The sequence below is a fragment of the Megalops cyprinoides genome, chromosome 6 (assembly GCF_013368585.1).
Source record: "Megalops cyprinoides isolate fMegCyp1 chromosome 6, fMegCyp1.pri, whole genome shotgun sequence".
NCBI classification, from domain to species: domain Eukaryota; kingdom Metazoa; phylum Chordata; class Actinopteri; order Elopiformes; family Megalopidae; genus Megalops; species Megalops cyprinoides.
The window spans coordinates 34,940,001-34,965,197 of record NC_050588.1 but is presented as its reverse complement, the minus strand read 5'-3'; the positions used below and the strand labels follow the sequence as shown (position 1 = coordinate 34,965,197).

Sequence of the window (25,197 nt, the reverse complement as noted above, 5' to 3'; positions counted from 1 at the left end):
ACATGCCCCCCAGATCACTGTTGTACTACCTGTGTAGCATATAAAACATTCCCAGGGAAACCTGGTTTTGTTACCTTTGAATTTCAAACATTTTATGCTTGGGATCTTTATTATATTAAACATAGAATAGGAATAGAAATACGCAATATCCAAGTGTGTTTTTTACATCGTTTGTGGCAGAGTAAACGTATAATTTAAATGTATTATCAACAATGTATTATTGATGGTTGAGGTCGGAGTAGTTTCCAGGGGACACCGCAATCGTACTTCCGACTAGCCTCCGTAAAAGACGGTCCTAGCGGCGCTGAATCTTGAGGCTCCGCGGGTCAATTTTTTGAGTTTGTTTGGCGTGATCCGATTTTAATCGGAGCCATCAGAACTGCAACAATGGTAAGAGTTTGCTTGTTGTGTTTAATAATAGTTTACCTGATGGAAGTATAATGTATTTGTCTTTTTGGATCAGCGATACGCTTGGATAAAACCCAGATTGTGGTTGTTTCCTGGTCGTTGGGTAGGCCATTGTTTAGCCCGTTCGATAGTTTGTTGGAGTGAATAAGAAAATAGCTTGGCTGCCTATTTACTGTGACGTGTTTAAATCATGGTTTGTTTATGTACACTGTCCTGATGTATTGTAGACCAGGTTATAAAACGGCAAGTTAGGTGTCGTAGGGAAGTGTCTCGGTGCCATCGACGTTAGCTAAATAGCTGTTAGTCTAGCAAAGCACTGGAAATATTGCTTTCAGTAGCGAGGTAATTGAGGCTAGTAGATATGTAGTACAAGTTTAATTCATAACTTTAGCATACTCCTTACAGATCCAATTAAATCGTAGCCGGTGTCAGTGTTCTTGAGGATCTGATCTCTCGCTAGGCAGCCATGTTCTGTAACGTAATTACTACGTTGCAAGACGTACGCTTGCTGCACGGCCTAGCCCCAGCGTATTTGAAGTAAACTTGGTCGATGTTTTGTGGTAATATTAATGCTTAGTTGCAAGCTAGCTTGCTACAATTGAGTTTTTTTTTTTTTTTTTTTTGGCTGTTTGGATCTGCACCGTTTATGCAGCGACGCCTGTAAATGGAGGCATTTTGGTGCCCGAAGACGGAAATTGGTGATGCTTTTATACTGAGTCTGCAGGGGCAGCTTGCGGGAATTCCAACTGCTAAAATATAATAATGCATAGCAGTTTTGTTTTTCCATGTTAATAGCAAACCATGCAAACAATTATCAAGCAGTTATGTATAAAGCAAACAAACGACCGGAGTCCTGACTTGTCCCCTGTGTGATTTGCCAGGAGGGGAAGATTTTTGTTCTCATATGCAAATGTTGAGAACTTATTCTACCATTCTATAAACGACTTGCATTGGGTATGATCATTGTGTCATGATTGCAGTCAGGCATTGGTCACCGTGTCCAAAATTTAGCCTAATTTGGGGTTCACACTGGTGGGGGGCAGAAATTGAACCCTGACCTCTCCCTTCCAAACAAAGTGGATAAGGCACACATCTGCACTTTACATGTAGTGCTCATCTGCAAACTACAGTCAAGGGAGAAAGTACTCCTCACGCAAAGGCTCAGTGATGCTTACGGCGTAACCATGGTTTCCTCCCACAGACGGTGGGGAAGAGCAGCAAGATGCTGCAGCACATCGACTACAGGATGCGCTGCATCCTGCAGGACGGTCGAATTTTCATCGGGACTTTCAAAGCCTTCGACAAGCACATGAATCTCATCCTGTGCGACTGCGACGAGTTCAGGAAGATAAAGTAAGCCGCCGAGGGTTTCCCGTATTCACTTCACGTTTACCGGCTGTTGGAGATGAGTGCTGCGTAATTGTATCACTTATGCATGGTATTAAACTGATACCAGACCTGCTGTTCCTTTGCTGAGCCAACCCCTGCTTGCTTTGTCCACCCACAGAAAATGTGGTAGAAAGAAAGGGTACCTTGTGGTGGTCCTGCCTGACCAACTAACGGTGCTTTTTCCAGTATCACTGGTGTTCATTAGTGTTGGCTCCAAGTTTATGTTTTTAATGGCATTCCTCTCTCAGTGCATTTGTGTGTTTGTGTCATGTTAATGCAGAAGTCTTGTTTGTGCCCTTCCAGGCCCAAGAACTCCAAACAGCCTGAGCGCGAGGAGAAGCGTGTGCTTGGACTGGTACTGCTCAGAGGAGAGAACCTGGTGTCCATGACCGTTGAAGGACCCCCTCCCAAAGATGTAAGTTCACACTGTTCTGTACATTAAATTCAATTAGCAGATGCTCTTATCCAGAGTGAATTCCAGTACAATGGAGCATAAGTGCATCCATTCAAGTTGAATGAGCAGCAGTGTCAGACCAGGCTAACAACACTCTCAAACCAGTGAGTGTGAGCATACTGTTGTTCAAGCTCTACCAGAAGTTAGCCTGTGCAACTTGACTAGACAAGGGAAGCCAAGTATACTACATATACATGAATACATCAGTCACATTCATCATTCAAGTTTATAGAGTAAGGCAGTCATTTTATGTGTAGTTATTGCCTTCACTAAATTCCAGAGTTGGTGTATTTATAGTAACCAGTACACTATACAAGGATGCTCAGAAAAGCTTTAATATTTACCAGTAACAAGGCTTTGCTTCTCTTGTAGACTGGCATTGCCCGTGTGCCCTTGGCTGGTGTGGCAGGAGGGCCAGGTGTTGGCCGGGCAGCAGGCAGGGGGGTCCCTGCCGGAGCCCCGATGCCCCAGGCCCCAGCAGGTCTCGCAGGGCCCGTCAGGGGTGTGGGAGGGCCATCGCAACAGGTACGGCCAACGAAATGGCTATAACCTTCGATAGACCAATAGGGACTGGTGTCTGTGATTTGCAGTAACGGTTATTTTTCCCATTCACAGGTTATGACCCCACAGGGAAGGGGAACAGTCGCTGCGGCAGCAGCTGGTGCCAGCATTGCTGGCGCACCCACGCAGTACCCCCCAGGCAGAGGAGGACCCCCACCTCCCATGGGCCGAGGAGCACCACCTCCAGGTATGGCCTGTTTGCGGTCCCGTACGCTCATAAGGAGTCACCCCCCCCCGTACACAAGTGGCCCTCCTGCTCTGGTGGGAGTCTCTGTGTTGGCCACATGGCGGTGTTGGTTCTGTAGCCATGATGAGCTCTCATTTTCTCTGAGTATGATGCTGAAGCTTATTAAAGCAGGATTACTCTGAGCTCTGAACCACATGTCAAACTAAGATTTGGGGAGTTTTAAGCCACATCTGCTGCTTGTACGTATGCAATGGTCTCAAGTTTGTATTAAACTAACTTTCCCCTGTTCTTGCCTCCCTGTGTGTATAGGAATGATGGGCCCTCCCCCAGGCATGAGACCCCCAATGGGGCCCCCTATGGGAATGCCCCCTGGCCGCGGTGCCCCCATGGGCATGCCACCTCCTGGAATGAGGCCCCCACCCCCAGGAATGAGAGGTAAGGTTTACTTCTGGTTCTTGGTGTTGGCAGCAAATTGTATGAATGAAACTGAACATGGCTTGCATGTCCCGGTCATGAATTGAAATTTTTCTCTCTACACACCAAAGGGAATTAAAATTTTCAGTTTTGCTAATTGTATTTAAATGCCTCATGTGGGGTCCCAGTTCCTGCGCGTGTTTAGGAAAAAGTCACCCATGGAGTCAATATAAGACTGGATTTAGTGTTTTAACATCTGCAATGAATTAAATGTAGTACCTGTAATTTTGTCATGACAGTGGTAAATGCCTAGATGGGTGAATAGCAGTGTCTTGCTTCAGCATGTCTGACCTACATTTGGGTTCACTGTGCTTAATTCTGCCATGTCCATGTTACAGGGCCTCCCCCTCCAGGAATGCGTCCCCCAAGACCCTGAGCCACCTCCCTGGATTTAAACTTGTCATGAACCTTCTGTCACTGGACTTCTCAGTTCAAACTGTTGTATAGTTTTCATTTTTGTATTTTTTTTTTTTTTAATAAACATTTTTGTCTATTTTAAAGGGACTTTGTCTCCTTTTAAATATGCAAGCTGGGTGTGTGTTCCTCATAGCTTCCATTCCGTCCATTCTCTCACCAACTTGGGGTTGTGTTTTATTTCAGTGCAGTGGATTCATGCTCCTGACCAGGTGCTCCACCCAGGAATGCTCCCCATGTTTCATTTTATTTTATTGTATTAAAAATGTGAATTTGTATTCACGCCTTGTAGAGGGTAGTTTGTTGGCCTGATGTCACTGTCCACTTTGTGCATAAGATGCTGCAAATCTGTGGCTGATAATTGCACCATGAGCTGCTAAGCTACTGGTCTGCGGTAGTTTTTTTTTTTTTTTTTTTTCCTGAGCTTTTATATCTTTTTTGGTATGTAGATTTATTGGATATTAATTGCCCATTTTTGCATCCACTTTGATTAAACTTTATATGTAACCAGCCCAGAAGAATGCTCTACATTGATAACTATGTAATCTAAGTACTGAAGTAGAAATCGTCACATGTAGTGGTCACTACAAAGGGGAAAAACTGCCCTTGTTGTTCTTACATGGTCTAACACCACAAATTTTGTGCATACAAGCAAAATCTCTTTGTGTGTGCACATGTATAAAACAGCAATTGGAGCTTTCAGGTTACATTTGTACAAACTCTTCCAGCTACCGGAGTTCACAACATTGTTTCAGATGAAATGTGCTGCTCAAAAGTGTACTCTTGTGACATCCAACAACCCTTAAAAAGGGTTATTTCAGGAAAGAGAACTCATGCAATGGTTCTGGGTAGCCTCAGGCAAAATTGGTGCAGACCCTATAAAATCAAAGCCATGCCATTTTGAACCAAATATATCTAAACCAACATGAGCTGTGGCCTTAGCCACCACTTCAGTTAAGGCTGGTCTGCTTCTTGCCATCTAATGGAAAAGTGATTTGGGTCTGATGAGTCAGACTGAGGAATGTCCGACGAACCCACTCCTGTGTCATCTGTGTGTTGCCAAGAGTTAGATTGTTTCCAGTTTTATTCCCTCCGTACAATACTTAAATCTATGTAAAATAAACAAGGAAATTTACCTTGGGACATTGCAACTTAAAAGGTGTAATTAAAGGACTGCGCGACTATGCAGCAACCCCTTTTCCAGAGAATAGGTTATAACACATCCAGAGCATCGGTTAGTTGACGGTTTCTGTCGCTGACCTGCGGCACAGTGGTCCAATACACTTTACAACTGTCGTGTCAGCCTCCTAGCGTTGTTGTACCCCGTCTGGCAGGCTGTTTCGCTAGCTTGCTAACACCTTTAAACTCGCATGGTTTTAAAAAAAAAATAATTAAACCATAGGCCGGAACGTTAAATGCGTACCTCATGGGTTCATTGAATCGGGGAACCAACATGTACTTCCGGTGCTTTCAAACACGTGTGCAGCTAAGCACTACGGGGTTTGCTTGCTCTAATGTGTCCCTAGCCAGCAAGGTACCTACTATACAATATTTGGTGTTTCAGCATGGTTCATTGGGAGGCTGTTGTGGTATTTCGGAAAATAGCGTAGTGAACTATCAGTCAGCACTTAAAATAATATTCTTAAGTAGCGAGCAGTGCTACTTCGCCTGTTAGTCAAATAAAAACAACCTGAAGTGGCTAACTACCAGTATTTTTAACGGGTCGGGACACACTTTGTCAACGGGACAATGCTTGCAGATTTGGACCTAATCGGAACCATAAACGAAGATGACGATGTACCTGAGGAGCCAGATTCGAACTCTGAAGATGAAACAGTAAGCCGGTTGTTGGCGAAAATTAATTCTCTCTGAAAAAACATTTCAGTGTTCCAGCTTTCACCAGCTAACGGTAGTTAGCTATTTAGACTAGCATGTCAGTGTGTCCACACCTTCAGTTAACTTATTACCTCGGCAAAGGACATTCGTTAAGTTCTGTCGATACAACTGACCATCGGTGTAATAGATATGTGGTTGTCTTATTAGCGTCAACAAATTTACGGACTCCGTTTCCACATTTCCAAATTAAAATGGGATTGTGCTTTGCCTAGTCGATGGCATATTAGTTAGCCAGCCAGCCAGCTTCGTACGTTTTAGCTGTTTGAATTGCTGTCTCTGCTTTAAATCAAATCGGGATTTCTAATACAGTATTGTCTTTAAATTAAGCAATACCGATACTGTTCATTGTACACTGTACACACTCCATCCCCTACCTCATCATAGTCCCGATACTTGTGTGTTTGTATCAGTTAATGACCGACATAGAGTAAGCAGATCTCCCACCTATATCTCCGTGGGTCTTTAAAAACCCTTTTTTTCCGTCCAGGAACAACCGATCGTTCTGGCACGGAAGCGTAAAGGACTGCAGGGACGTGGTGGCGACTTCAGTGTGGACTTCGAGTTCGGGGAGCGCGATGGGCTGTACAGCGAGGACTGGGCCATGGCTGACGTCATGTCACAGCTGAAGAAAAGGGTGAGTGGAAGCAGTAATTGTGAGATCAAACTGGTTGGATGAATAAAACATGCATATGTATATGTTGATAACTACATTATTATATGTTGTCTTGTACGTGAAATCTCAGATTTTCTGGAGGTTCATTAGATTACGTTACGGTCATTTAGCAGACGCTCTTGTCCAGAGCGGTTTACATACGTTACAGTTTTTATCCATTTATTTAGTCAGACAATTACTGAGGTAAATGTGTGTCAAATACCTTGCCCAAGGGGACAGCAGCAGTGCCCCATGAGGAATGAAGCCAGCAACCTTTTGGTTACAAGCCCAGCTCCTTACCGCTATGCTACATTGCTGCCCCTGTGTTTCTTTTCTGAATGTTCATCAAAGCTAAAGGACAGATTTTGGCTGGTTGTCCAGAACTGCACTGAAACCATTGAAGAGGAGTCACGCATAAGCACTTCCAATCACAGGTCACTGTCCACACAGTGCCAGAAGTTATATAGATGACAGAACCATCCATTTAAACCATCCCTGTTATATTACAGAAAGCTCCCACTACCTTGGATGAGAAGATTGAGAAAGTCCGGAAAAAGCGCAAAACAGAGGTAAGATTACTGGGCCCGCTCAGCTATGGGCTCCCAGGGACAGACTTACAGGTATTTTAATGTTATGTCTGTCATATTTTTGTGCATCCTGGACTTGACATACTGTAATTGGAGCATCAGGGAAACAGTGGTCTGCTTAACTTGTGTGAATTGGTGCACTGACATCCTGTTACCTAGTGATGGAGCTCTAAGTCTGTGTGCAATATCTCTGCAGGAGAAGGCACTGAAAGACGGAAAGGCTGCACAAACCCGTGTGTCCGAAGGGAAAGGGAAAGACCAGGCAGAAGTTAAATGCGATGGTGAAGATGATGATGATAATGAGGAGGAGGATGAGGAGGAAGGAGAGGAGGGGGAGGAAGAAGAGGAGGGAGCCAGTGGTGATGACAATGGTGGTGAGGGATCAGAAGAAGGCAGTGAGGAGGAGGATGAATTCTCCTCAGCTGATGAAGAGGTTCTGACCAAAGCAGGTAGTGTTTTCGTGTTTTATGTGGGGCTTGTAATTCATCTGTGGTTGTTTTGCAAATGCAGACGCACAGATTGGCTTAACAAAACCTCCTGATCGACAGTTGTCTGCATGTGCAGGGTTTACCCACTCATCTGAGATGTTCATTTGCCTATGTTTCTTTCCACAGACAAACTGAGAGAGAAGGACAGCAAGGGAAAGAAAAAGAAGGCAGGGGATGAGGTGAGCTGATGCAGATTGAAGGTGTACTAAGAGCAATGTGTGGAGCTGTGTGAAAAATGACTGCATTCGATTTTCTCAGATCTGTGTAAAGAGTAAAGCCATCAGCCAGATTATTCACAAAAGCATATATGCTAAGTATAAGAGTGTTTATCCCCATGGTTCTACATCAATTTAAAGGATTTTGACATTCGGGTCTGGTGTTTCTGTTTCTGGTCAGTAGATGGCGCTGAAAGCTTCCAGAATCAGATGATTTTGCTTTAAGCAGTTATGGAAGTGGCTGGGGGAGTTAAGGTCTTCACCACATGGCTGCTGCTAATCTTTTACATCCACTTTACCTTTAACAAAGCGCACGCTGAAGAAAGGAAAAGTAACTGAACTGTTTTTCTTCATTTTTTTCCTTCCTTTCCTCGCCTCTCGCCCGTAGCCACCAGAAGCCTTTTACGAAGACGCCTCCCAGTACGACGAGAGCCTCACCTTTCAGGACATGAACCTGTCCAGGCCCCTGCTGAAGGTGAGGAACCAGGGCGCCCTGAGTGACATTTGCCTGTCTGAGCCTTTCACACACTTTCACACCTTAACCTGTCTCTTTTTCAGGCCATCACAGCTATGGGCTTCAAGCAGCCCACCCCCATACAGAAGGCCTGTGTCCCGGTGGGGCTGCTAGGGAAAGACATATGTGCCTGCGCTGCCACTGGCACTGGTGAGTGAGGTCAACGCGTCTGTGTGGCGGCGGACGGCCAGACACCAGCCCCACGGCCAGCGTCGCTGTCAGAAACTGTGTTTTCTCGTGTCAGAAATAAAAAATGCCTTTTGCGTCTCTAATTCCAAAAGGGCACATGTAGTGATGTGCTTCCTGCTGAGGTAGGTTTAATGTTGTGTTTATTAGTGTCTGTAGTTTATTGTCAGTGACCTGGATATAGGTGGAGAATTGCTGTTGAAGCAACTGATCAAGTACATGTAGAAGCATACAGTTTTTCCTGCTGGCATTTTTGTGACTTTATTTTTATCTTTGATGATGCCAACAGACACCAAGCTTGGCCTCTCTTGAATGAAAATAATTTTGAATGAAGCATTTGAAGTAGAGAGAGCAAACACATGCTCATTATAGACTAAATGTTTTCACACCTAATTTGTAACTAGTTGGCTAGGATTAGTAATATTTACCCTATCGGTGACTCTCACCCTAGATGCCCTTTGAACAGTTATTATGATGAAGAGTGAGGAGTAACAAACCACTGCTGTTGCATATCAACAAAAAGGCAGTCCTTTAAATTAGGAGTTTAATTGGGATGTTGATTAACACAAATTGTTAAAATACATTTCAAGGTAGAGGTAAGCTCTGGAAATGTAGTAATTTATTCACAGTTCTTAATAAAAAGCTGGAAGCAGATGTATAAAATGGAAGTTATTAACATTTGAAGGTTGTGTTGGAAAGTTGCTACACGGCTTTATCATTTACAGACATCTGTGTCAGCAGATATGAGACCTAGTGCTAAACAGTCATGGTTCCCTGTTCCCAGGCAAGACCGCTGCGTTCATGCTGCCAGTTCTGGAGCGCCTGATCTACAAACCCCGGCAGGCCCAGGTGACCCGGGTCCTGGTGCTGGTGCCAACTCGTGAGCTGGGCATCCAGGTCCATGCGGTGGCCCGCCAGCTGGCCCAGTTCACCAGTGTCACCACCTGCCTGGCAGTGGGTGAGCGTGCGGGCTTTACCAAGCCTCTCATTTTGGCTACTGCAGATCAATAGACCTGCAGTTACGTTACATTGTTGTCATTTAGCAGATGCTCTTATCCAGAGTAATTTATATAGGCTACAATTTTTATGCGTTATCCATTTATACAGCTGGATATTTTACAGAGGCAATTCTGGGTTAAGTACCTTGACCAAGGGCACAGCAGCAGTACCCCTGCGGGAATTCAAACTGGCAACCTTTCCGTTACAAGCCCTGCTCCTTCCCACTATGCTGCACTGCCACTGTAGTGTCAGTCAAACTCCCCTGGATGAAATGTTCATTCCTACTGTGCCTCAACAGTGTTATGTCTAATGCACGGTACATAACCAGTTTAACTGGTTTAAAGGCGGTGTTTTTGGGGAAGCATTGTGTAGCAGTGTTTAAAGAACTATGGCTTGTGACTAGGTGGTTGTATGTTTAAGTGTTGGGAAGGGCACTGCTGTAACACCATGGACCTTTACCAGAACTGCTTCAGTAAAGTAACATAGATAACCATAACATGGATAGCCATAACATGTAGAGTTCACTGTTCACAAGAACATCTGATGAGTGTGATTGGTTGATGTGCAGGAGGGGTACTGCGTTCTTGGTGATGATAGTGCTGATAGCTGTGTGCCTGTTCCAGATGAGAAAAGATGCATGAAAGCTGTGCATTGTGATTCAGCTCCTCTTTTTTTTTGTGTCGCCATTAGGTGGGTTGGATCTGAAGTCTCAGGAGGCGGCATTGCGGGCGGGGCCTGATGTTCTGATCGCCACACCTGGGCGGCTGATTGACCACCTGCACAACACGCCCTCCTTTGAGCTCAGCCACGTGGAGATCCTGATTCTAGACGAGGCTGATCGGTAGGTGTGGAGGGTATGGTGGAGATGTAGATTTCCGGAAGGCAGGTAGGGAGCTGTTGGAGTTATTGCGGGGCTGGGATTGGATCTTGCATCATGTCACAGTCCATAATAGATGAATCCAGAGTCTTCAATGCGTTGCAGTGACGAGGTTGTCTTTTGGAGAGCGGCAGTGGACAGGCTGTGAATGTGAAGAGGCTGTGTCCTCGTCTGTTTCAGGATGTTGGACGAGTACTTTGAGGAGCAGATGAAGGAGATCATTCGGCTGTGTGCTTACCAGCGTCAGACTATGCTTTTCTCTGCCACCATGAGCGAGGAGGTATGGACTGGCCCATAATCCATATTCTACTGCTGTTCCATAATCCATGTTCCGCTGCTGTCTCATGTCCATGTCCCTAACTGACCAAGGTTTGAGGTTTTTTCACACACATTTGGAGTTCTGAGCATAAAAAATGGGGAAACAAGCCCACCTGGGCTTGCACTCTAGGCTTCCGTGTTCACTGTGACAGCCATCCTTTTCCAGGTGTCCTGCTGCTTCAATGTGGTCATTTGTGACTTTTGGATTTGAAGTATAGAGATATGAACAGGGATGCTCACCAGATTCTGGTGTGTGATACCTGTTATGCAATGTTAATGTGCTTCAGCGATGTCTGCTTTTCACATTTCAAGAATAAAACCATGTTAAGCAAATACGTAATACAAAACAGTGATACGGATCCATGCCTCTTTCCAGGTTTTGCCGTGTTAAAGGCTTGTGTTTGACTCCCCCCCTCTTTCTCAGGTGAAAGATCTGGCTTCCGTCTCACTGAAGCAGCCTGTGAGAATCTTTGTGAACAGCAACACAGACGTGGCTCCCTATCTCAGGCAGGAGTTTGTGAGAATAAGACCTGCCAGGGAAGGGGACCGTGAGGCCATTGTGGCTGGTAAGTGGGTGTAGTGGAAGTCTCAGTTAATATGGACCCTGTATAAACGTGTGATTTGTGAGATACAGTAAACGCTGTTTACTGTTTGTGTTTACCGCTGAATGCAGTTGTTCCAATGTGTCAATTTCTCTCGACTGACTGCGTGTGTGTGTGTGTGTGTGTGTGTGTGTGTGTGTGTGTGTTTGTGTGTGTCTCTCAGCCCTGCTGACCAGGACCTTCCAGGACCACGTGATGCTCTTCACCCAGACAAAGAAGCAGGCCCACCGTATGCACATCCTACTGGGGCTGATGGGTTTGAAGGTGGGAGAGCTGCATGGGAACCTGTCTCAGACCCAGAGATTGGAGAGCCTCAGGTAACCTCACTTTGCCTCCCGCTACCACAAGTTATTTATGTTTTGACCGGATCATGAACACAGCCTTAATTTCTTCTGAACTGGTCACCCAGGCTCACCTCACTAAGACCAGATCAGGTGGGCAGTGAGTGGTTTCATACTCTGTATAGAGCATTAATCCCATCTCTCTGTCTCTCAGGCGTTTCAAAGATGAACAGATCGACATCCTGGTGGCCACAGATGTAGCAGCTAGAGGTCTGGACATTGAGGGGGTCAAGACGGTAAATATTCAAAACATGCCCGTGTGAGAGCCTTTATTGTCGAAAAAATTCCTCCCAGGTCCCGTCCTTGTAACGTACATTCACTACAAAAAATCATTACAGTATATTCATTTAGGGGACGTTCTTATCCAGACTGACTTCCAGCACAAAAGAACAGAAGTGTATCGATTCAAGTACAATGAGCAACAGTGTCAGACTAATAGTACTCCGAGACCAGCGAGTGTGAGCATAACACTATTCATGCCCTACCACAAGTTAGCCTCTGCAACCTGACTAGACAATGGAAGCCACGTATACTACCATACAACACAGTCACTAAATCAGATCATCCTTATGACTTGCTCCCACTTTGCAACATTGCAAATAGCATTTAAAAGGTGGACTAAGGAGATGTCAGTGCCTGTAATGAACATGTATGGGAGAAGTGTTGCCATCAAGCTGGGTTTTGTGTGTGTTAATATTTCTCTCACTGTTTGCACCAGGTGATAAACTTCACCATGCCCAACACGGTGAAGCACTATGTGCACAGGGTCGGCCGCACGGCGCGTGCCGGCAGAGTGGGCCGTTCTGTGTCGCTGGTTGGGGAGACGGAGAGGAAGATGCTGAAGGAGATAGTCAAAAAGGCCAAGACCCCCGTCAAAGCCCGGGTTCTGCCACAGGGTAGGGCCCGACATCAGACAGGAAGTGCTGTAAGCCTTCCTCACAGTATGAGGAAGCATCTGTTGAAATGGTGTAAACCGCAGTCTCGTTTCAGTCTAAATGCACCTCCCATTGTCCATGTTTTAAAAGGCTTATAATGGACTCTGACAGTAATGTAGACTGCAAAACTGTCACTGCCATGCAAGCTTTTTGTTCCTTTTCTGCTGGTTTCAAGTATTATGGTGCACTGTTGGATGCATTAGAGATATATATTATATTATTAATAAATAGTATATTAAAAAGTATATCATTTAGAGAGATTAGTTCCAGTAGACATCAAACCATAATATTTGCAGTAATTTTGGCAGTAATGTCCCAGCACAGAAAAGAAAGCTGTGTTAGAGCTGTGTTTGGTATTGCTTGATTTCTACTTCTTTGCATCTATATATTGATCTCTTAACTTTAACTGCTCTTGAATCACGTACATAAAAACAGATTGTAGATGAAATCTTCTTGCATATACAAACTAATATTTTTGCACTTTTCATAAGTAATTTACTCAAAAAGAACAGAAATAAATAATCCCTATCAGTATCTTTTTTCCTGTTCCCTCCTTATCGTTCCATAATTATTTATATAATTATTATTTATAATTATTATATAAATAATAATTGTATAATAATATAAATAATTTATTCTTCCTGCCACTAAACAATCTCCTTTGCTCGTCTCCACCTCAGAGGTGATCCTGAAGTTCAGGGACCGGATAGAGAAGCTGGAGAAGGATGTGTATGCTGTCATGCGTCTGGAGAGGGAGGAGAGGGAAATGGCACATTCAGAGGCCCAGGTGGGTTCATGGATCCAGGGTTCGCAACTAGGCCTAGGCGTGCTCTTGCATTGTGGACGTGGTGTGAGGTGAGGAGGACAGTACTGATGAGATCCAGTTATGACCTGTCAGTGAACCCAAAACTCCACGTCTCATCGCTTTTCATAATTACATTTGCGGTGACCGTAAACCTTCATCTTCTGAATGGCACTGATTCTGTGTGTGTGCGTGTGTGCGTGTGCGCGTGTGTGTTTGTGCATTAGATCTCCGTTGCAGAGAAACGTCTCCAGCAGGGCAGTGAGGAGAACCAGCTGCAGAGAACCTGGTTCCAGACGGCTGAGGAACGCAAAAAGGACCGCAGTGAGTATGGGGGGGAAAAACAGGGAATCGATAAACAAAGTCTCACTCGTCAGCTTTGCTGCATATTGTAGGGCCTTACAAGTCATTTGAATGATACGCACTGCTCTTCATCCAAATATGTATAAAATGCTAATGTGACTGAATACATTATATGTAGTTATCCTGTGTAATTGGCAAACAAAGAATCAGGCTAGGTATGTTGAATCCAACTATAAATGACATCCTCAGATACTATGATTTTACAGATTTACTAATGAGTTATGTGGGTGTTTGTTTGCCTGGCAAACCAGTAAAATATTGCAATAATTATACTTCTCTTGTATGCAAATGAATAGGATTGAAATTGTGACCTCCAATATTCATGTCCATGCAATATAATCTCAATACAAAATTGTAATGTATTCAGTTCACATGTATCCACTATTTTTGCACTTCCAGTGCTTATAATTGGCCAAATGTCTGTAATCTCTCCCTCTTCCAGTGGCGAAAGCTCTTCAGGACTTTGACTTGGCTCTGAGGGGAAAGAAGAAAAGGGCGAAGTTTCTAAAGGACGGGAAAAAGAAAGAGCTATCAGTAAGAATTCATTTTCTCTCAGCTTTGCTCCCTGCTCTGCTTGCTTCTGTCTCTGGATAATTGCTACTGTAGACTATCAACACTTCTTACACGCATCAATTTTTGAATGCTCGGCGGTAACAGAACATGAACTGTGAAGAATCATTTTAATGGCATTAATGCAGTCACTTGTGCTTCACTGGGATTCTGATAAAGGGGAATCGTTTGTTAAATGGGACAGTCTGTGAGGCACACAGTCCGTCTGAGTACTGTTTTAACCCGGTAAATGGGACAGAACATTGGTCACATGCTTCCGTTTGTCTCAGGCTGATGAGCGGGCGCAGTTCGAGATCCTTAAATCTCAGATGTACGCTGAGCGCGTGGCCAAGCGGGACCGCAAACCCAAACGAGCCAGGGCCATGCCTGAGGACGAGCCCGTGCAGAAAGGTGTGCGTCGTCCGACCTCCGCACTTCAGGATTCAAACAGCATTCTCTCTAATGCAGTCACTCAGCAGGCTTTGTGGCCTTATTGAGTAGGACTGTGATTTTCATCAGTTCATTTTTAACGTCTGTAAAACACTGAAACTGTTGGGATGATGGTAGAAATTATGCCCCAGTCGTGTCATAAACCTTGGAGGTGGTCGTGTATACTGTGTTGCTCTTTTTGAATTGAGGAAGGCCGCTGATGATATTTGTGCTTTCTCTTACAGCAAAGAAACAGAAGGGTGGTCGACCAGCCAAGAAGTCGGTGTTTGACAAGGAACTTACCAATACTAGCAAGAGGGCACTGAAACAGTACAGAGCTGGGTAGGCAATCCTTTCCCAAACACTGCCATTCCTCAAGCTGCAGTGAGCCTAATGAGAGTCCAAACGGTCAAATGGCATCTTTCAAAGAGATGAGTCATGGACACACTTACAGCATGAGTGAGGGATAAACCAGGAGTCAGTGCTGCGGGCTTTGGGATGCTTTCAGAGGTCAGGCCTTTCTGCATCCTAGCTTTTAATGAACGCTGGGTACATCTGCGCTAACAAGTGTATCTTCTTTAAATCCTTCACAGGAAGTAAAACCAAGATAATTTTTAAGATTAGTACCATGCACCGATAGGAGCACAGCAGAGCTCAAACAAATCTTTCTCTTCTTGCTCTCTTTCTAGGCCTTCGTTTGAGGACAAGAAGCGCCTAGGACTTCCCACCCACAAGAAGGGAGGCCATTTCAAGTCAAAAGCCAAGTAATTTTGAGAGTTCTTTATCGTTCTTTATCTTGGGGAGGAGTCCGAAGCCAAAACTCCAAACCGTAGAACCTCACCTTGGTGAACTTCTGTCAGTCCATGATGTGTTTGTCATTTTAATTTACAATAGCCTAGCCACATGAGCACAAAATGTGCCCATATTTTCATGCCCAACAATACTCCCCCTAACGCAACTCCCCCTCTGGAGCTATGCGCAAGTACCTTTTGTACTTCCTAAGACAATTCTAGCTGTTTCATTAGCTAGGTACACTTTAAGATTTCATGAGGATGAATTGAGAGAATGAGTTTTTTCGTTATAAATGAAAGTGAAACTTTGCTCTGTTGCTCATGTTCCAGGTTCAGGCGGAAGTAAGGAACTCTGTGAAAGTGCCAAGACCACAAGGACAAGGAATAATGACAACCTCAAAAAGCAGGCCCTTGCAGGCGTTTCAGTCTGAAAAAGTCTTCTGTATGTTTTTTGAACATTTTTATAATTAAAATGTAAAATGAGTTGTGCAAAACAATGAATTCCCTCCCACCTTTGGATGCCTTCTACTGACACATTGTAACACCTCCCTATCTTTGGATTGTCCAGAATTTTCATGTATGTTTGGTTGTGAAGCTGTTGTCTTTTGGAAATGCAGCTTGTATCATAACTAGTCTAGCAAAATAAAGCAGAGATACTTTTAGACTTCAAATGATGTTGCTCTCATATTTTAAATTAGGGTTAATTCAGAATTGTGCTCATTTGTTGTCTTTGTCATTTTTATGAGGAGGGTGGGTGCTCAAGTCTTTGACCAGTGGAGATGACATTAAACATTTGTTGCAGATTAATTGTTTAAACATGTCAAAGTCACATTACATTAATGTCATTGAGCAGATGCTCTTATCCAGAGCAACGTACGTACAGGTTACAATTTCATCCATGTATACAGCTGGATATTTACTGAAGGAATTGTGGGTTGAGCACTGTCCTCAAGGACAGACCTCTCAGTCTTTTTGGAACTTAAAATTTATTAACTGAAATGTATAAAATTAAATGTAAGTTAATAAGTAAGTGTGGAGCCTCTTCAGAACAGCTGTCCAGCTGCACTGTGATACCCCCTTGTGGACATTATAGAGAAAAAGGGACTAGTCGTGGCCAAAGGACAATAACTAGTGTCCTGGGTCCAGCCATGGCTAGCCAGAAGAAACTCTGACATGGCAAGGGAAAGAGATCCACGGGTAGGAGGAGGATTACAGGCCTGGCTAATGCTACAGGAAGTGGAGGGATTACTTGGTGGCTTATAACACATTAGTTGCTTGTTTGCCTTAGCAGAGGAGGGTAAAGGTGGTTTAGAATTTTTTATCCACCCAGACTTGTAAAACGTGCTTTACTTGGAAGAAGTGTTTTCGGGCTGTTACAAGGATGCATTTAATTTGAGTTCACTTAGAATCAAAATGGTTTTTGTGATTTCTGTGAGAAATATTTGCTTTTTCAATGTAAAGTTCATTTTTTTCCAGTGAAAATTAATGCAATCGTGCAGGCCACGGAATAATACCGATAATATTTATTCGTTTGTAGAAAAAAATAATTTGATTGCCCTGACAGACGGCAAGAAATTTATAAATTTTAAAAATTTGTTCAATTATGTTTGCAGGCTTTTTTATTCTCGTTTAAACGTACTGAAGGAAACAGGCAAGAATACACCTACTGGACAATGTGCATCTGTGGAGGAAATTTGTTTTCTTTCCCCGAATTACAGTAAATTACGTCGTTTTTAATTAATTGGATTTTTGGTAGAATTCTAGCTAGTTCAAGCTTTTCAGGCATTGTCTTTAACTTGCGATGCTTTACAGTACTAGTTAACGAAGCTGGAGACCAACTTGGTTTCGTGCAACTCTTCATCTAGACAGTTACTTTCGACTAGTTTACTTCGACCCCTAGCGCAGACAGGTGCATCCTTTACCTGAATCTACAAGTCTCTGGTGAATGGGATATTATAAAACGAAAACATGCATACTGCAAAATGCCTCGGCCCTTTAACTCTCTTAAAGTGAAGTTTCCACTTGAGTGGGATCTTTTGGAGCTAATCCATACCCATCCAAGTGCCTTGCCCTTTATTCTGTCTCTGTGGACGTAGATGGCTTGCTAGCTCGTTTCAGCACGAACTTCGCATCGCCAGACGCGTTTCGACAGAAAGGAAAGCGAAAGTGATACTGTCACGGAGGGCAGGACAAACTCTGTCGCCAAAATAGAAAAGAAACCAAACCAGCGATATGAACTCCACACAAGAAACGCTCCCACCGAGAGAGGAAATAATAAGCAGTCTTTATTATTCATCACGAATCGGTTCGCTTCAGGGGAAGGTCGCTAAATTGTATAGTTTAGTTAACTTGTGTTTTGCAAATGTTGCCATTAGCTACCAGTAAATAATACATTTTTGTCAATACAGCGGTTCAGGGCAAAGTTACTTTTGTAACTATTGAACCACACGTCCCACATGATAAAATGGTTTGCCAGCTGACTTGCTAGCTAGATTCCAAAAAGACTTGGGAGTTACAGTTCTCCGAGAGATTTTGCTAAAGGTAGGTTGCTGTTTGTTTCTTAGCCTATATGGCGTTTGCTTCCGCATTCAGCTTGGGCTACGTGCAGCTGTCTTGAGCAATGTGCTGTCATGCCAGCAAACTGTGGCTACATATCGGATGGAATGGGGGGTTTTGAAAGCTAGTGCGGCGCATGTCCCAGTTTCAGCTTTTATTTATGTACATTTTCCATGTTAGATGCCTGTTACAAGCTCATATTTGTACTGGCATGGTAGGGCGGCCAGCGATAAGCAGTCAGCTGGTGAGACCAGCCAACGATTTCATTGGTTTCCGTAGGTGACAATCTTAAAGTGCCTCCGACCAAGACGATTGAAATAACCATCAACATGAGTCATTTTTTAACTATCAAGTTAACAGAATCTGGTAAAAGGCCTTGGCTCTTGGGCTACTTAGTGAATATGGGGTGTTTTGCTGTTGCAGTGGATTTCTAGTAACAACTGACTTCTTGGGAAAAAGAAAGTGAAATGAACCTCGATTCCGTATGTGTCATACCCGGCGCCATATACAGCTGTTTAGTTAAGATAGTTGTTTCCAATAGGTGATTAAAAGTAGATTCTGTCTCAAGTTAATGATTCCCATTTACAGGACCCACACGCGAAGACTGGGGTTTGGTCGGTGCCAAGGCAACGTTGTGATAATATTTTGAAAATACAGGGGAAATAGCCCTACATGTGGGATGGGAATTTGTTTATTTTGCCACAGGGTAGTGGGTGGAGATGTTTTGGTTCACTTTAACAGGCTGTAAGAGTGCAGTAATGTTCCATATTATTGTACGTGTGTTGAGTACAGACGTGTTTTGTTAAAACTGAAAAATAAATAAAGTTTGTCTAAAAGTACACCAGTCACAATTTGTCATACGTGTAGTAATATAAGCCATGCACATGACCACTATCATTTTATGTAATTTAGTGTTAATTTAGTATCATTAATGAATACACGTTAAGGGGGTTTAGGAGATTATGTTAAGCAGAATGCAAAATACTGCATACATTGAATTGAGATATTCAGGGTGGCTACAGGTATGTCAAAATTGAAAATTGCACGTATTGTAACTGTAAAAATACTGCACATGACATCAAAATGTTGCACTTATTTCTTTGGAGTATTGCACATAATGGACTGGAACATTACATATTGGATCTTTAAAAATACTGCAAATTTTTTGGAGTATTGCAGTAATGTGAGTGTGATATGGTAAGTGTGATAGAAAAAAAATTAAAAGAAAAAAAGCCATAGTCTTAGGTATGCCATGATTACATCCACATATGCAAACTCGACAAAGATGTAAAGTAGTGACCGTCCAGTGAGAATAGCTGAAACCTATGAATTTTCTTATCATTCTTATTTTCCACCTTTGAAAACTTCCCTCTGAGAGCAGTAGATCTAATTGCTTAAGTAGCATTTGATAATGCCTTCATTCTTGTTCAAGTGGCACTGTGTATAATTAGTTTTAATGTAAAATTGTATCATCTCCCTTGTATTAATATCCATGCATGTCTACTATACATTCTTACAGCTTCATTACACATTAGATAACCATGTAAATTGTTCATTGCCTCAAAGTGGCTGAACATATAGTGATCCTACTTGCTTCCATTCCCCTGTTTTATTTAAATTTGATATTCATACAGAGCATATTTACATTTGACAAGTATCAGCTCCTATTCTGTACTTAAGAGGTGTGTGTTTTCCCACCTAATAAGGAGTGCCTGACATCTGATATTTCCAGTCTGGTAGGGCATTGGGATTTAGGTGACATTATGTTTTCTTTTATTTATTTATTTATTTTTTCCACTTCATCAGCTGTTGATAGAACTGACGACTTACGCTCACATTGGCACACATGTTGGTTGTAGTTCATAGATGTGCCTGAAATACCTTTTGCTGTGTTACCCTCAGCCACACACAATATGGCTGACAAATTGTTGTTTTTCACATTAATAAGAGCATTTGTGTAAATGTCACAAACATCATTGCTAAAGCGAAAGTGTTTTAAGGGCAGTCCAGAAAATTGTTGTGACATGCTACTTTAATCAACCTTATTTCAAACCGGTTGATTTTTCCATTTCTAAATTTGACCTGAGCAGTAACCTTGAGAGAGGCTAAATATGTAACAACCTTTTGTAAAATGCAGAGAGACTCATGTTAAAAAGTGTGTTGATTTTGCTTGATTGTCACATTCCAGAAGCCTTATCACTCCCCATTCTTGAACTGCATATTTTATGTCTGTCTTTATTCAGATTACCTCATACAGCTCTCATAGGTCAGGGCCAAGTTACCCCTCCTACAGATCTTCCTTTTGAAAGGGATTGTTTGAAGAATGGACAACCCTAACAGGAGAGGGGGACACAGGGGGAGAGGAAGAGGCAATGCTGAACACAGGAGAGGTACAGATAAATTTGGGATTTTGGCAGAGGAATATTGTAACAGTGCTGGAGCACTTCAGGTCTCTTAATTCCTATCTTCTCCCTCTATTTTTTTGTCTTTCAAGGTGGAGCTGCTGAGAGGGAGGACAACTGGAGGCCCAACCCTGGCAGAGGAGGAAGAGGGAGAGCCAGAGGGGAGAGGAGAGGCGGGAACAGGGGCGCCCTGCCAGATGGCAGGAGGGAGGATGGACAGAGAGAGAGGGGAGAGAGAGAGGAAGATCCTGTGAGAGAGAGAGGAAGGGGGGAGGGAGGTCGGGGCAGAGGAAGAGGTGGTGGCAGAGGTAGAGGCCAAGCTGGGGATGCCGCCCCTGAGGTTCGGAGGCTGGGGTTTAAGGCCCTGGAGGAGCTCTCGGGGAAAGAGCCATCAGAAGTGGCCATCACCTTGTCGTCCAGCGCAGGGCTGCAAGCTCTGCTGGAGGAGAAGGAGATGGGCCACAACCTCATACAGCTGCTCTGTCAGACTCTGAGAAAGGCCATCGGCTCCAAAACCGACCGCATGATCGTGCAGCACCTGGTCGGAGTGGTGAAGGATTCGGGATTCCTTCGGATGGTGCTCCCTCACTACATTGTGGGAATGATGTCAGACTACGTCCCTGGTCGCAGGGCACAGTATCCACAGCACTTGGACAACATCATAAGCCTCCTCTCAGATGTGGTCAGCATCTTCCCGGCCAGCTCTGTCCAGGTGACCTCCATGCTGGTGGCCCTCTTAAAGCCAGCCATCAATGGGCTGCGAGCCGCCGGAGTGGACATCCCCGATCACACTGAGCAGAACCTGGAGAAGATTCAGGGCCTCGTGGCTCACCTTCAGGAAAAAGCAAGGGACGGGACCCTGAGGTCAGACAACTACACCTTCCTCAACCCCGAAGAGGACGCCCCGCCGGGAGAAGGGGACTTCCGGACCATGACCATCTACCCAACGCCCGAGGAGATTCACCAGGGCCAGAAGCCCTTCCTGCGGCCAAACATCACCTCCTGCAGCTACCCCAGCAGCCTGGTATACCTGGACACGCACTTCCGGCTCCTGCGGGAGGACTTCGTGCGCCCGCTGAGAGAGGGCATCAGGGAGCTGCTGCAGAGCTACCAGGAGCAGAGCCTGGGGCAGGTGCCCGTGAAGAGGAAGCGCTTCGATGACATAAGGGTTTATTTCGACGCTCGTCTGGTGGTCCCTCTGTGCACCCCGACAGGGACTGCCTACAAAGTCCAGTTTGACCCACGCCCTCTAAAGGTCAGTGAAGTGTAATGCTCACGACTAGGGGATAGAGCCAGTAAGGTCCCCATTCAAACAAGACCCAGCTTCATAAATGACAGGCTTTTTTATTTTCTCTGAGTAATAATGAAAAATTATTTTAAAAATGTTTAAAAAAAAGCTGTGCTTTTTGTTCCCAAAGTCAACAGATTTAATATTTTGCTTCATGTGAAAGAAAAGGAATTTAAATGTTTTTTTTTTGGGTTGGTCTATTATGCCTAATTAACCTGTCATGTAAGCTAAAGCAATTTATCCCGAACTGATGCACGCACATTTCACCCATGGAGATATTTCCCTATTTCAGCACTTTCACACGGCCACGTTAAGTGTGCCTCTGCCTGCCTTACGCAGCTGTTCTCTGCAGACTCAGAGCTGTGCAGCACGTGTCTCTGTGCAGAATTGAGCAGGGGACAGAGCGCGCTCTCAGGAGACGTAGATTTGATTCCGGAGAGCAAAAATGCTGAAATAATGAATTTATAGCCGGCATGGGCAAACTGTTTCAATTCAGACTCCATTACTCTACAGACTACCGGAGTCCCTTGAAACCGTTAAATCGGCCATAACTCCCAAAAGAAGCAGAGTCCTCATGCAGCAGAGTGCTGTAGAGAGCTAAACTCTTGAGTGACCTGGAAACTTGACATTCTTTCTTTATGTGCAGTGATTTAGATTTGAGATGTAATGCACAGCTTCTATTTTAAATGTAAGGGACGTCGTATCCATTTCTGCCTCCAGGGGGAGCTCCATTTCTAGATGTCTAATGCCTTGATTTGTTTGTTGTATTTGTGTGCAGTTTGTGCGCTGGCAGAACTCCAAGCGGCTTCTCTACGGCTCCCTGGTCTGTATGTCCCGCGACAACTTTGAGACGTTTCTGTTTGCCACCGTGTCAGACCGGGACCCTGCAGATTTGCAGAAGGGTCTGGTCCAGCTCAGTTTTTGTCGGGACAGTCGTCAGGCTCTGGCTGGGGTGCAGGTATCCCATTCTTTCCTCATGGTGGAGACCACAGCCTATTTTGAGGCCTACCGCCATGTCCTTGAAGGGCTGCAGGAGCAGGAAGTAGACGACCTGCCCTTCCAGAGGTATGCCTTTTGCAGGAAGGTCCAGTGTGTTGGCAGATTCATAAGCTTCAAGGATAATGCAAGAGTTGTTACATTTTGATATTGCCGCAATCAAATCAATTCACGAGACAGTCTGTCACTCCAAGTAAATGACAGAAATGCTTGGTATTTTTCAACGTATTTTCTTTCCTAACGTTTCTCCTGGCTGTAAAACTTCCCATGTTTATGTTCTCCATCTAAGGTACATAGTCAGGTGCAACACAGATGTACATCCTCCTGCCTACCTTCATATGGGGGAGAAATACAACCTGGCCGCAATAGCAGCTCCTGGGTTTGGAGCTGACCTGCAGCCCTTTAATGTTCAGGACCCCCATGCCTGGCCCAGCATGGAGCAGCTTGGTTTAGACGAGTCCCAGATGAGGGCGCTCAAATTAGCGCTCACCAAGGAGCTGGCCATCATACAGGGACCCCCCGGCACAGGTATCCCTCTGCCGCATCCCGGATTTCATGTCGTGTATGTGCCAAACACCAGCGCATTTATAATACAATTCATATGCTAATACACTCCCCACAGAGCCAGGGCCAGTTCCACTTCAGTCCGTTGAGGAAATGAATTGAAATTCAATTCATTAATTGAATAATTTTCATTGGAAATCAATGGGCTGATTTTCAATTCGTTAATTGATTTTCATTTTATTTCCTGGGGGAATTTCCTCCTCAATTGACTGAATTGAAGTGGAATTGACTGCAGCTCTGCAGTGTGGTATCACATGCCTTTGCTTTCCTTCCCTTTCCTTCACTGTCTGTTAATTGACTCAAAAGACTTTTTAGAAGCATACGGTGTTTTGCTAGTGATAGAAGTAGCATGCTAATACGCTCTACTTAAATCTCATCCTCCTCATCCTTCCTAATCCATGATTATATTTTACACCTTTTTGCTGTTTGATTATATTCTAACTTAGACCATAAACGTGTGTTTAAGTATTCAGCTGCCTGGGCTGGGCTTTTACTAGCTAGCAAAATCATCAATGACAATCACATGTGTCATGTGATCTTAATAATATTTATTTCTTTTTCTTTGTGATATCTCTTTGTGTTTTGGTGTATGTAGTGTGAGAATATGTCTTCTTTCTCCTGGCAGGAAAGACCTACGTGGGTTTGAAGATTGCTCAGGCTCTTCTGACTAACACACATGTGTGGCAGCATGGTGCTGTCAATTCCCCTGTGCTGGTCGTCTGTTACACCAACCATGCCCTGGACCAGTTCCTGGAAGGTAGGGCGGCTTCACACCCGGGACTTTGGGAACGGGCTTTGGGCAAGGTCGGGGTCGTTTCCACGTTTACAGTACCACATTAGCCCTACCTTGGCCCGGTTCCAGTCATTTTTCAGTTCACATGCAAGTTCACCTTCCCTTAATTTCCAGGTGTTCGGTTTAAACAGCCAAGTTCAGTGCCAGCCATAGAAGGCATGAAAGTTGTCAATGATCAATTCATTGCTAAGCAGGCAATTGGTTTTATAACTCTTATGGTACTTATACTTAAGATATGGCTCAAAAAAAAGAGAAAAATATTGCTCCATGAAAATAGTTGTTTGGGCTTTTCAATGTCAAAGAAATGTCTGCCAACCTGCTTAAAATGAGACCCCCTATGATAGTGCTGAACCTATAAAAGCAGCCGCCTGTGGTGAATAAAGTGGTGTGAAATGCAGACCGCGGTAAACCATAATGAAGCCTGGGTTGGACCTTAGCTCCGTGTAATGTTTATTTCTGGGGAATCAGAGAAGAGTAGATGCTGATGAGGGTGGATCCGGTGTTGTCTGTGTTTCAGGCAAACATCGCATGACAAATTAAAAGATACGGAGCCTTTTAAGAGGCAAAGAGTGGTGGCAAGGAGCAAAATCCAGCTTCATTAACTTGCCAGTGAGTGACTTTAGTAACTTAACTTAACCAGCTTCAGTAGTTCACCAATTACATTACATTACATTCATTTAGCAGATGCCCTTATCCAGAGTGACTTCCAGCAAAAAAGAAGAGAAGTGTATCCATTGATTTTAATGAGCAGCAGTGTCAGACCAGGCTAACAACACTCCCAAACCTGTGCATGTCAGCATACCACTATTCAAGCCCTACTACAAGTTAACTTGTGCAACCTGAGTAGTCAAGGGAAGCCAAGCACACTGCCATCAGTCACTAGACTTACCGCAATTACTGCAGTAGGCAGTCATATTACACTGTCCCCCGAGGATCATAAAAGCCCCCTTGTTAACCTTTGGCAGATGGGTAGCTGTTTCATCGATCAATGGCATGCAGACTGTATCCTGCTTCTAAGCACACACTTGAGATGGAAGATAGGGTAGGTTTTATCTACTAGCAAGTTTGCAGGCTAGTATAATTAATAACAGGAGGAAAGCAAGGTTTACACAGAGCCAGGCCTGGCGCTATGGGGGTGCGTTGCGCTGTATTTTATCGTGGCGCCAA

The 25,197-nt window shown here is 44.1% G+C and overlaps 3 protein-coding genes and 1 long non-coding RNA gene across 4 annotated transcripts in view; all 4 read left to right on the top strand.

Moving 5' to 3' along the window:
- The first annotated feature begins 279 nt into the window (after positions 1 to 279).
- Positions 280 to 4,257, top strand: snrpb (small nuclear ribonucleoprotein polypeptides B and B1). Its single transcript, XM_036531724.1, has 7 exons — positions 280 to 390; positions 1,610 to 1,761; positions 2,101 to 2,212; positions 2,624 to 2,776; positions 2,867 to 2,999; positions 3,309 to 3,434; positions 3,812 to 4,257. The coding sequence occupies exons 1-7, from the start codon at positions 388 to 390 to the stop codon at positions 3,847 to 3,849; spliced, it is 717 nt and encodes a 238-aa protein (XP_036387617.1). The 5' UTR covers positions 280 to 387; the 3' UTR covers positions 3,850 to 4,257.
- Positions 4,258 to 5,390: 1,133 nt separating this feature from the next.
- On the top strand, positions 5,391 to 16,076 carry ddx27 (DEAD (Asp-Glu-Ala-Asp) box polypeptide 27). Its single transcript, XM_036531534.1, has 21 exons — positions 5,391 to 5,723; positions 6,271 to 6,417; positions 6,945 to 7,004; positions 7,219 to 7,471; positions 7,637 to 7,689; positions 8,114 to 8,200; positions 8,284 to 8,389; positions 9,210 to 9,383; positions 10,115 to 10,265; positions 10,482 to 10,581; positions 11,044 to 11,185; positions 11,385 to 11,538; positions 11,717 to 11,798; positions 12,281 to 12,458; positions 13,178 to 13,284; positions 13,527 to 13,623; positions 14,105 to 14,196; positions 14,502 to 14,622; positions 14,886 to 14,982; positions 15,330 to 15,404; positions 15,762 to 16,076. The coding sequence occupies exons 1-21, from the start codon at positions 5,637 to 5,639 to the stop codon at positions 15,775 to 15,777; spliced, it is 2,379 nt and encodes a 792-aa protein (XP_036387427.1). The 5' UTR covers positions 5,391 to 5,636; the 3' UTR covers positions 15,778 to 16,076.
- A 1,150-nt stretch (positions 16,077 to 17,226) lies between these two features.
- On the top strand, positions 17,227 to 20,627 carry LOC118778650. Its single transcript, XR_005005009.1, has 3 exons — positions 17,227 to 17,972; positions 20,231 to 20,377; positions 20,482 to 20,627. It is a non-coding gene; the product is annotated as an uncharacterized LOC118778650 (long non-coding RNA).
- A 54-nt stretch (positions 20,628 to 20,681) lies between these two features.
- Positions 20,682 to 25,197, top strand: part of znfx1 (zinc finger, NFX1-type containing 1) — a gene marked incomplete at its 5' end in the record, with an annotated part of 13,341 nt that continues 8,825 nt past the window's right edge. Inside the window, 4 exons of the mRNA XM_036530247.1 lie at positions 20,682 to 21,644; positions 22,456 to 22,742; positions 22,963 to 23,201; positions 23,863 to 23,994. Coding sequence (XP_036386140.1) covers positions 20,682 to 21,644; positions 22,456 to 22,742; positions 22,963 to 23,201; positions 23,863 to 23,994 — 1,621 coding nt within the window. The remainder of the gene's footprint in view (positions 21,645 to 22,455; positions 22,743 to 22,962; positions 23,202 to 23,862; positions 23,995 to 25,197) is intronic.